This window comes from Miscanthus floridulus, chromosome 14, assembly GCF_019320115.1.
Source record: "Miscanthus floridulus cultivar M001 chromosome 14, ASM1932011v1, whole genome shotgun sequence".
In the NCBI taxonomy this organism is placed as follows: domain Eukaryota; kingdom Viridiplantae; phylum Streptophyta; class Magnoliopsida; order Poales; family Poaceae; genus Miscanthus; species Miscanthus floridulus.
In genome coordinates, this window is record NC_089593.1 from 79502413 (window position 1) to 79514394 (window position 11982).

Genomic DNA, 11982 nt, shown 5'->3' on the forward strand with positions numbered 1-11982 from the left:
CCTCATTGAGAAGGGCTTCACCATTGGGAAGGTCGACACCACACTATTCACCAAGAAGCTTGATGGGCATATCTTCATTTGTCAAGTATATGTTGATGATATCTTTGGATCATCAAATGAAGACTCATGCAAAGAATTTGGTGAATTGATGTCGAAGGAGTTCGAGATGTCCATGATTGGTGAGCTTACATTCTTTCTTGGTTTTCAAGTCAAGCAAATGAAAGAAGGCATCTTTATCTCTCAAGAGAAATACACAAAAGATCTTCTCAAGAGATTCAAGATGGATGAATGTAAGCCAATCAAGACACCAATGCCTACCAATGGACATCTTGACCTAGATGAGGGAGGTAACCCGGTTGATCAAACTCTCTACCGTTCTATGATTGGTAGCTTGTTATATTTAACCGCATCTAGGCCCGACATCATGTTTAGTGTGTGTATGTGTGCTAGATTTCAAGCTAATCCTAAGGAAACACATTTAATTGCCATAAAAAGAATCCTTAGGTATCTTAAGCACACACCAAGTATTGGTCTTTGGTATCCCAAAGGAGCTGTATTTGAATTAGTTGGCTATTCCGATTCGGATTACGCCGGATGCAAAGTTGATAGAAAGAGCACATCCGGAGGGTGCCATTTGCTTGGTAGATCACTTGTGTCTTGGTCCTCCAAGAAACAAAATAGTGTGGCTTTGTCCACCGCCGAAGCGGAATACATTGCCGCGGGTGCTTGTTGTGCACAAATTTTATACATGAAACAAACTTTGCTAGACTATGGTGTAGTTCTAGAAAAGGTACCTCTTTTGTGCGACAACATAAGTGCGGTAAAACTTGCAAATAATCCGGTTCAACACTCTCGCACCAAGCACATAGATATCCGCCATCACTTTCTAAGAGATCATGTTGCTAAAAATGATATGTCACTAGAAGGTGTAAGAACCGAAGATCAATTAGCGGATATCTTCACTAAACCGTTAGATGAGGCTACATTTTGTAGATTGCGGAATGAGCTCAATGTGCTTGACTTTAGCAACTTCACTAAAAATTGAGCTTGTGTTGTCCCTTGCATTCATTATAATATACAACATGTTTAAATTTTTGGCAATGCATATAGGGCTTGTCTAACATGGTTAAGATAACCGCCGAAAAGCATGTGAAGAAGCTTAACCTTGGATCAAACTTGACAAGCAACTAGATTTACTTACAAGTATTGCATATGCATGGATGTTGTTTTTGTCATTTTGTTCCATTTGCCCTCTTATTGCCTATTTTCTTAAAAAGAACTATAGCCTAAGGCAAAATATTTTGAAAAATATGAGGGTTTGAGAGAGGTCACTCACATCAGTCCCAATTGGTGTTTATTTGGATCTTATTCAAGTTGGGACTTGATTGGGAACAGACAGCATGAAGGAACTTTGAAGATTTGCTGAAAAAGGGTGACCGGACGCTGCACCGGACTCTGTAGTCCAGCGTCCGATCAGTTCATAGGAGGTGAACTGCTGCTGAAGGAGTGACCGGACGCTGCGTTTGTGTGTTCGATCAGGAATGGATCCAGCGTCCGGTCGATCTACATGGAGTTCAAGGCAACTGACCGGACCCTACCTGCGTCTGGTCATGGACCACCGGACGCGTCTGGTCGCGATTCCAGAGGAATTAGACCTCTCTGGAATCGACCGGACGCTGGGTGGTAGCGTCCGGTCGCTACCACCGGAGCGTTCGATCAGTGGATCTCATGCAACATCAGGACTCTTCTTCCGTTTCCTATTCTGTCGTGTTGGGGGGCCCATATAACCGCTAGTGCCGTACCCTTTGCCGCATCCACCGTGACCTAGCCCTAGCCCGAGCCGCCGCCAGATCGCCGTAGCCGCTCCCGTGCCAACGCCGCCATGCCTCCACCACCGCCACGTCCGCCCTGCTCTTCCCTGAGCCGCTCGCACACTGCCGTGCCCGTGCATCTTCGCTGCATTTGCCCGCGCCAAGCACCACGCGCCACCGTAGCCGCGTGCCACCACGATCGAGCGCCGCCGCCAGCCAGCGCGCTGCACCTTGCCCGAGAGCTACCGCTGTGCCCGCTACTCTCCAATAAGGACATGCCCTAGCAATCCAACTTTCCATCTTGCCGCAACTTTGCAATTCGTCACAGCATTGTTTTCAATTGCATCCAGAGCCGCCGATTCATCGAAGTGCTTTGCAACCCTAACCCTAGCTGGTTCTGTGGTTTCCCCCACGTGACGTCTCTTCTTTTCTCGGATTGCCGACCGTCAGGTAGAAAGCCCATCGCCTCAATTTTGTACCTACATTGCTTGCTTCCTAGGGTTTTCGCATCTATTAGATATATTGTATTTATTTGTATATCCATCTATTCCATCATGTAGCGAGTCGGTGTCGTTGAGGTTCTTGTGGCAGTTGTCAGTTAACTCGGAGCCAAGCTCGCGAGTACAGATCGAGGCCAAGCCTCGGGAGTGTCAGTTTGACAGTTGATCTTCGTCAGCGGCAGTTCATCTTCTTGTTAGATCAGATGGCTCGCACCAAGAACGTTGGTGGTGGTCCAGGAGATGACGATCGGAGGCCCCCGCCTCGCTTGCCCGCAGGAACGAAAGGCAAGGCTACGAAGCAGGTTACATCTAAGAAGCGCAAGTACCCCGACGCAGAGATAGCAAGAGCAGCAGCAGTCGCTGAGGCCGCAGAGCGTGCCGAGAGAGGCGGTGCTCGTAGTGGTGTTGTCATTGTAGATCCACAGCTCACACCAGCACAAAGGGCAGCAGTTGAGGAGGCTAAGCGTCGTCATGGTGGTCCACCTGAGACTGTCATGATGGCAGGACGTCGACTGGCTATTGAGGAGCCTCGACCTCAGGGGGAGTCCCAGCAGGAGCCACAGCAGCAGCCCCCACCATCAGAGCCTCAGCTAGCTCAGGAGACTCAGGAGGGCCAGCAGGCCAAGGAGACCGAGCAGGCACCCTAGCTACGCCGCTCAGGTCATACCAGTGCTATAGTCACCGAGCCCAGCTACACAGCGCAGGGGTTCATGCCCACCACCTAGACCACAGGGTCCGCCTCTAGTGGTACATCTTGACTTGAGGGCCGCCACGTCCAGGTAGGTTCTGCAGCTGAGGTTTGTTGAGTTTGAGGTGTGGTTCCCTCTGAGGAGGGATGAGAGAGCAGCAGAGGGTTTCTACACGCCACTGCAGGAGGATTTCTACAATGCTTACCTCAATAGTGGGGCAGTGTTCAGATCTCAGCGGGTATGCAGTATAGAGTCTATTGTGACAGCAGCTGGAGAGCATATCCGCCCCTACTTGTCATATTTGCTTGGGCTGACAGATCTGATTGGCCGGACTAGACTGTATGTGGGTTCGGCAGTTTTATGCTTCACTCTACGTTGACCCGCAGCATAACTTCATACACTTTGCATTCAACGACAGAGACTACAGGGTGATGAGTTTCAGGGCCTGGGAGATTCTGAGGCTACAGGATTAGCCTGTCAGATTGTATGAGGTATGTTATGGACAGTAGAGCCTCCCAGGCGTCCTCATGGAGGGATGGTGCCCTCTATAGATCTTGTGCGCCATTGCTTCAAGGAGCCCTTTGGTGAGGGGTCGAGAAGGAACCCCAGTGACCTTACTCCTATAGCTCATGTGCTAGAGGCTATCATCAGGAGGACACTACTTCCTAGGTTGGGATACAGAGAGGGTCTGACTCGCCTATAGCTCTGGCTCTTTAATGCCCTGATGTAGCAGACCGTGTTCGACATTTGGGACCTCCTTCTATCAGAGATGGAGGATACTATAGCTGAGGGCTTCAAGGGTCGTAGGCAGCTTCCGTATGCATATTGGATCACTTTCCTGATGCTTAAGGTTGTGCGGGTTAGGACCCCTGAGATGGTTGTAGAGTACAAGGGTGCCACCACTGAGTTTTCAGCTTATAACATGGCATAGAGGATCAGGCATAGCACACCATAGGCACCCACTCAGCCTAGCCGTCGTCCAGATGTTCCAGAGTCAGCAGCTCAGCAGGACGAGATTATCAAAGGCATAGCCGCTACTGAGGAGGAGCAGCTTGAGGCACAGCAGGAGGTGACAGAGTCAAGTGACAGTTCGGATGATGACTATCTGTCGATTCCTCATATGCCTCCACGCAGACATGATGCAGAGGCCGACAGTTCCAGCTCAGCTCCACCTGCACCACAGATGGACCCCGCTTTGATTGCTATTCTTGAGTGGATGCAGCAGGATCAGGCACGACAGGCTCAGGAGATGGCTGCCAACTTCGCACAGTTTCAGGCTCATCAGGATGAGTTCTAGCGGCAGCAGCAGATCCTTAAGCAACAGCAGCTTATGGGATTTATGCAGCATGTAGTAACAGCACTTGGGGCCCCATAGCCACAGCCTTCGCCCTAGCTTGCTCAGCCTGCCACCACTACGACGACTCCAGCAGTACAGCCCAGTGGGCTTTAGAGTCAGGGACAGCCTCTAGCTCCATTTGCTTCACCCACAGTTCAGGTGTCCCAGTGGTTGTCCTCACTAGTGGTAGCCCCGCAGTTCACACCATATCATACGGGCTTCTCACCGGATCAGTCTTCCTCGCTATTTGTGCCTAACACGTTAGTCTCCAGAAGTCTTGGAGCATCCTTCAGCGAGTTGACCGGCATGCCTACACCGCCTCATATGTATTCCGTCGGCCCTTCTACAGTAGCCCCTGTCTGTCGCCTCTTCAGATCCTATGACAGATGTACCAGCAGCATCACAGGCAGCACCTGCCCCAACTCAGACCTAGACCGCTTTAGAGACACTTCCAGCCACAGAGGGTCAGTCAGTACAGAGCTCAGGGTCAGATGATGATGGCACCCAGTTTCATCTTGCTCCTCGTACGTCAGTGCCCAGCTCATCCACTGCAGCCCCGCCGACCGACCCTTAGGTTTTGGTGTTTGACGCCAAAGGGGGAGAGGGTTCGAGTATATAGACTCAGGGAGAGCAACATTTAGGGGGAGCTAGTTATCTTTTATTAGCTTATTATATACATTTGGAGTCTTATTTGTGTGATACACTATTACATTTATGCATTCGTGTGTTTACCTTCATGCATACTATTAGATCTATGTGATAGTGATATCTACGTGATTGTGATATATGACATGTGTGCTCTCTACTTTACATTATTTATATGTCATATCACTTGTGTTATGCTCATTTGCCTTTGCTTCCGCGTTTATACTCCGATGCAAATGAGCTTTATTACTTGTACTCATGCTTAATTCATATCCCTTGAGTACATTGTGTTGGCTTGGGTCATATAAGCTTGACTAACACTTTTGTTCTTATCGACAAAAGCTTATATGAACCAAGCCCATCAAAAACCTCACTCTTTCACATACTCGAGGTGGTATTGTCATCAATCACCAAAAAGGGGGAGATTGAAAGCATCTAGGCCCCGTGTTGGGTTTCTATGATTAATAACAATACAAGATTACTATGACTAACGTGTGTTTTGCAGAGGCAATTAAGTTAGGTCATGGTAATGGAGATCGATTGGGCAATCAAGGTTGTCATGCCCCTACGATGGAAATTGTTTCGGTTTTCAAAGGATGGACGACAAGGTTAAGGATGACTAGTTCTAAGTGTCGATTGGAGTTGGAGTGACACTTTGAGTAGTTTAGGACTTTGTTTTTCCTTTGGCCGTACTATTAAGGGGGGTATGGATGGGTAGTTTGACCTAGGTGAGTCTAGTGAGTTAGGTGTGGTGCACACTTGTTAAAACTAGCACTAGGTAGCTCCACAATAGCCCTATGATCCTTTGGAGCAAACTTCATTCACATATGATCGAGAGTTGGAAGTGAATGGAGCGTCAAATGCTGACCGGATGCTGGCTCCGGTGCGACCGGACACTGGCCGCAGGGTCCGGTCAGTTCATTTGATCAAGCAGTTTGCGTTCGGTGCAGCCGGATGCTGGAGTGGTTAAGTGACCGGACGCTGAGAGGCAGCGTATGGTCGACTCCAGTAAGGTTCCAGAGAAGGGAATCTACGACTGAACACGTACGGTCAGTGCTGACCGGACCCTGGGGGTTCAGCGTCCGGTCGAGTATAGTAAGGTTCCAGTGAGGGTTTAATGCGACCGGACGCGTCCGGTCAGTGGTGATCGGACCCTGCCAGCGTCCGGTCAACACATTATCACTGGAATACGGGTTGAACTGACCGGAGCGTCCGGTCAATATGACTGGAGCGTCCGGTCACCCCGCAGAAGCTCATAACGGTTCGTTTTTCAGGCTGCCTTATAAATAGAAGCTCCACTCGTGTGTGGAGTCACTTTTGCTCATTCCAACAGCTGAGAAACATGTTTGTGACTGCCAAGAAGAGCAAGGTCCTAGTGAGGTGATTGAGATTCGTGAATCCAAGAGAGTAGCCTCATTAGTGAATCAAGAGTAGCAAAGTGTGCATCCATCTTCTCATTAGGCTTCGCGTGGTCAAGTGAGAGTTCGTGCTTGTTACTCTTGGTGATCGCCATCACCTAGACGGCTTGGTGGTGATTGGGAGTTTGGTGATCACCCGGCGGAGCTTGTGGGTGACCCAACTCAAATTGTGAGTGGCTTTGGGTGATTCGCCGCGACGGAGTGTCGAAGAATCAACCCGTAGAGAGCACTTGATCCTTGCGCGGATCAAGAGGGAGCTACACCCTTGCGCAGGTGCTCCAACGAGGACTAGTGGGGAGTGGCGACTCTCCGATACCTCGGCAAAACATCGCCGCGTTCCTCTCTCTCCATTTACTTTGAGTATTTACTTTGAGCAATTCAATACGTGTTCTTACATTCATAGAATTGCCATGCTAGAGTAAGTTTGGAACATAGGTTGCAAGTCCGTTGTGCGTTAGATTAATAGAAACACTTTTTTCTAGACACAAGGGGTTATTTGGGCTAACCGTATGATTTGATTATTTCAAGAAAAGTTAGAATTAGCCCAATTCACCCCCCCTCTTGGGCATCTTGATCCTTTCAGAAGTGCCACATGCCTGTGCCCTTCGCCCTGGCCTGAGCTTGTCCCAGTGAGGGAGCACATGTGGAGTTCCCTTCTCTTCCCCATACTAGACTTGATGAAGTGAAGATGGCTTCCATATATTAAGGATGCCATCCTCCATTTCAACTAGCAAAGTGGGACTAAAGTTTCTCTACTTCCCCGTATACACACATGAATATCCTCCGCTTCAACTAGCAAAGTGGGACTAAAGTTTCTGCACTTCCCCATATACACACATGCATGAATGGGTCTTTAAGATTTATTTGGAATAATTGGACGCCAGTATTAGCCACAATAACTCTAGGGTTGGGGTATAGGCTTGGTGAACTAACCTAGATCCTAACCCATTGAATGCCCTCGTATTATGTTGCATGGCATGGTACCTTGCAAAGGCAACCCCTTCTTCTGTCCAGAACAAATAGGACATGAAATTGATCAATTCAAATATTTTGCAGAAACATTACTGAATAATGAAATCAGATCTAAGAGAAGGAAAAAGTGTAGGTTTGTGAGATTCTCAGTAGCTAGCTAGGTCAATACAACACAATTCCAAAGATATATTCCTTGGTCCCTGTTGGAAAGACGGCTCATGCATTATCCAAACACCTAAATTGATCTCAGTAAACTAGATCGTGCTGGGCTGTTCAAAAAAGTTGATGAATTCCGTGCAGCGCTAGCTAGAGTGGTAGTCGACCCGGACCCGTTATGGGAAACCTAGGCAGCCTGCAAACTCTATAAAAGGCAACCACCCCTGTGCTCCCAAACCATCAGTCGTCCATACTACTCATATCTCTACGTGCATCCACAGCTAGCAGCTTGTTGCATTGACACACTCATAGACAGACAGACAGAGATAACTAAGGCAAGCTAGCTTGCTCACCGATCAAGTGATATCAAATGGAGCGTGTGATGCAGCTGGCGTCGGAGCGTGCGGTGGTGGTGTTCACGCTGAGCAGCTGCTGCATGTGCCACACGGTGACGCAGCTGATGGCGGACCTGAGCGTGAACGCGCTGGTGCACGAGCTGGACAGAGACCCCAGGGGCAAGGACATGGAGCGCGCCCTCCTCAAGATGCTGGGCGGGAGGGGCCCCGCCGTCCCCGCCGTCTTCATCGGCGGCAAGCTCGTCGGCGGCACCAACAGCGTCATGTCGCTCCACCTCTCCGCGAGCTCGTGCCCATGCTCATAAACGCTGGCGCGCTCTGGGTTTAGACACCAGGGCATCGTCACCGGTACACGTCACGTACGTATATACGTGTGCATGCATGCGTGCGTGAGAAAATAAATAGATCATGCATGGTCGAAGAGTATACCACTATACTTAGTAGCGTGTGTGTCAATTAAGGGCAGGTTTTTCCCGTCCTGTTCTTCTGATGAGAGAGTTGACAGGAATAAGGCAACTAGCTTCCTGCTAGCTTCAAGCATGCCTAGCTTGTAAGTAGGAGCTAGCTAGTGAGCGAGAGGATGAAATGGTGGCCTACCTAGCTTCTAATTTCGTCTTCTAGCTAGCTTCTTCCTTTTTGATGTTTTCTTTCTAACTTGCTATATATATGGTGCCTGCGTGTACTGATTGATCGATCGACCGACCCTTTCTCGACGGGCTTATATGAATATATATCATATATATATATATATATATATATATATATATATATATATATAATATATAGATATATATATATATATATATATATATATATATATATATATATATATAGAACTACTATCCTATAGCTGGCTACAAAATAACTTATTCTGTAGCCACTTTGAGTTACGATAATTACTATGTTAATTTATGAGATTATAGTAACTCCTTACAAAGTAGTTTACTATAACGTTATGGTAAATATCCCCATATGTTATAGTAACCCAACTGTCGTAAATATGTATTGACATTATGGTAAATTAGTATATAAAATTATGGTAAATGGAGGTGGCTACAGAATAACTTATTTTGTAGCCGGCTACTGAATAGCCTCTCCATATATATATATATATATATATATATATATATATATATATATATATATATATAGTTATGATATATATTACCCTGGGTACTGATTAATATTCAGTACCCGAGTCCGAATCACCGACCCCGAGCGTCGGGCGTTTCCCGCGCGGATTCCCCCGCTCCCACCTCGGACCGGGCCGACCACGGGCGCTCCCCGCGCTGGTTCACCCACGAGCTCGAGCTGGTATGCTGCTCCGACGCTCCCCACCCACGCACGATTCTTTTTTTTGCGGACTTGCGGTTTCTATTCCCCCACACAATCCGCTCGGTCTCCTCTTTCCCTCTCTCCGCCGGCACCGCCCGTCCGACCCCTCTCCATACCACCGCTGTTTCGCCGCTGCCTCCACCGTGCCGCCCGCACAGCGCCGTGCGTCCGCATGCGCCTCCTGGCCGGGCGTTCTCGGCCGCCTTTCCCCAGTGTGCCATTCGGCCTCGCGCAGGGGAGGCGTAGGCACCGACGGCGGCCCGTCTCTTCCATCACCAGCGGCAGCGCGGCCCGTCCCTTCCCCAACGGCGTGGCCCCCGCCCTTTCTCCGATCCGCGGCGGCGCGGCCCCTCCGCTTTCCCGATCCACGGCGGCGCGGCCCCGCCGCTTCCCCGACCCACAGCTGCGACGACGTCCTCTCCCCCACCGGTGGCGGCGCTGGCGTGCCCCTCCAAAGCAGATCCGGCCATGTCGCACCTCCCCTCCCGTCCTTCAGCGACGGCGACGTCAGACAGCCTCCTTTGCCGCCTGGTCTCCGACGGCTTCACGCTCTACCCTCTCCGCAGCCTATACCTCGCCTCCCAGGTACCGATGGCTCCTCTTCTTGCCCTTGTTGTCGCACTGGCCTTGATTTCTGCGTGTCTTGTCTTCTTCACTTCCCCTGCAGTGCAGGAGCTTGGGCGGCGTCCATTGAGCTTAGCTCAGCAGTGGTGTATGACACATCAGTGCACCTGAGGGGTGAGCAGAAGGACGTCAAGCAGCTGCTCAAGGTGAACAGCCTTGCGAAAACATGAAATACTTCCATATTTGTACAGTGTAATTCGCTTTTCTTATTTTGATTGTTTCATGTTCTGTTCTGTCTTAGTGTCATGGATTTCTTCAGTAAACACAACCATGAGGACGAAATTGTGAGCTTCACATAAGCCTTTGTGCATACTCTCCTTATTCTAAATTGTTCCATATGATGTTGCGCACGGTGCAGGTAAGCCAGGGCAGAGGGCAGATCCAGCAGGTCCCTGGTCTGGTTGGAGCATCGAAAGCGTGGCTGCACGGACTTCCTCTCCGATCTTCCTTGGTTTGATCCTTCTGATGAACTCCCCATTGAGTATTGATGTGCAAGGTGCCCATTAATTAGCAATATCTGAATCCCAAATATTTTGTTATATTTTGCTCATAGATCTGATGATTTTTTGTGCAGGTGTAGGAAAGAACCGACAAGCAGGAGCACAACTAGCTCATCCTGATGGCAGTTAGAACGGAAGCACCAAATATGTATGATCAATCTCTTTCTCACTGTTCTCTTTCTCGATTTATTTTTGCGGACGATGCAAGGTGTTGTGAGCAAAAGATATCTACTTACAGTATTACACTATTAGTTCAGTTGATTAATCAATCTCTTTCTATTACAATGTTTTGTAAATTAAATGATCATGGATGTGGCAATGCTGGCTAGCTCCACGTTAATTAAGCGATTTCATACTTGGATGTTTTTCACTATAGAGGTCTGTGTGTAATGCAGCTCTGAAATTAATGTGTCAATTCTTTTTTTTCTTGATTCTAAATCAAATAGCTTTTTTCATGGGCTTGTTGTATCATGCAATCTACAGCTGATAATACTATGCATATGCGCCTTCTTTTTCTTTTGAGTAAACTACACCGTCAACTGAACTTACTCCCCAACCAGGTCCATGGCTGGATGTTGTGCATGATCCAGTGAGGGTACATCCAACACCCCCTAGTTCAACCATGTTAGTTGAAGACCCCCCTCGTCTACAGGGTGTCAGGGTGAGTGTTGTGTGGCATGGCGAGATCGCCGAAGGCCATAGGCCACACCCAACGGCATCTGGCAGCTATGCCACATCTTCATCACCTTATGCTTTGTGACTGCCTCTTGCTTTGCCTCAGGATAAGCCTTCTGTTAATGTGCCTGTTTTCTTTATTACTGCAGTTATGAGTTGTTTTCATTCATGAAAATGGTACATGGTAATATATGTAATTCCAATAAAATCATCTCAGTTCATGTTTGGTTAGTTTTCTTGCATCCTGACAGCATCTCTTCATAAATTGTGTATATTGAGTTCAGTCCTATTAATCTGGGGCAAGGTTGATCTAATGGCTTCTGTTTTCAGTTATATAGAGATATAACAATTTTCTTTCCATGTCTGTCCTAGATTATTTAGGTAAATAATTTGTGTACTTTCCCTTCCAGTTCTAGACTAGACTCTTCAGTTCACAGGCTTAAAAAGGAGATTCAAACTGCTATTTTGGTAGACTTAATCACATTAGTAAAGAACATGGTGTTATGTACTTGGACCTAATCTTCTTTTGCCATTAAAATTGATTATATGAAGAACACATGTTCCTCATTTGTCAGATAAACAGACTTATGTCTGAATTTATTCTTAGTCATAACAAATCACTTGTTCCAGAAAACAGTTGGTCATAGGAATCGTAGCCTGCTACGCGACAATAAAAAGTATTATTTAGAAACACATTCCACAGTATGATTCATTAATAAAATTATAATTGAGTGGATTCACTTATTTAGTGGACTACTGATTCCGAGACACAAGAGTTAGTACTATGATTAATTTTTTTACATTATAAGTGACTGCTGTGATATAGTAACTATTTTTTACTAGTTAGCAGCTCCTTTTTTGCTCAATGCATAAGCATGGCAAATTAAAACTTCAACTTGATCATCACTGCAGCTAGAGTTCGGTCAATTTCGATTGAAGATCCAGCTATCCATGTAGTTATGCGT

General features: G+C 47.6%; 1 protein-coding gene and 1 pseudogene across 3 annotated transcripts; both read left to right on the forward strand.

The window, feature by feature from the left end:
- The first annotated feature begins 7748 nt into the window (after positions 1 to 7748).
- LOC136505617 (putative glutaredoxin-C14) lies at positions 7749 to 8543 on the forward strand (annotated as a pseudogene).
- A 521-nt stretch (positions 8544 to 9064) lies between these two features.
- Positions 9065 to 11974, forward strand: LOC136504993 (uncharacterized). 3 transcript variants are annotated; one of them, XM_066500048.1, is made up of 6 exons: positions 9065 to 9803; positions 9886 to 9988; positions 10084 to 10126; positions 10201 to 10338; positions 10417 to 10490; positions 10903 to 11974. In XM_066500048.1, the coding sequence occupies exons 1-3, from the start codon at positions 9391 to 9393 to the stop codon at positions 10102 to 10104; spliced, it is 537 nt and encodes a 178-aa protein (XP_066356145.1). In that variant the 5' UTR covers positions 9065 to 9390; the 3' UTR covers positions 10105 to 10126; positions 10201 to 10338; positions 10417 to 10490; positions 10903 to 11974. The 3 variants fall into 3 exon arrangements, 2 of the variants coding, with proteins under 2 accessions (XP_066356145.1, XP_066356146.1); XM_066500049.1 differs by lacking the exon at positions 10084 to 10126 and having other exon boundaries at positions 9084 to 9803; XR_010771052.1 differs by lacking the exon at positions 10084 to 10126 and having other exon boundaries at positions 9076 to 10034.
- The last annotated feature ends 8 nt before the right edge of the window (positions 11975 to 11982 follow it).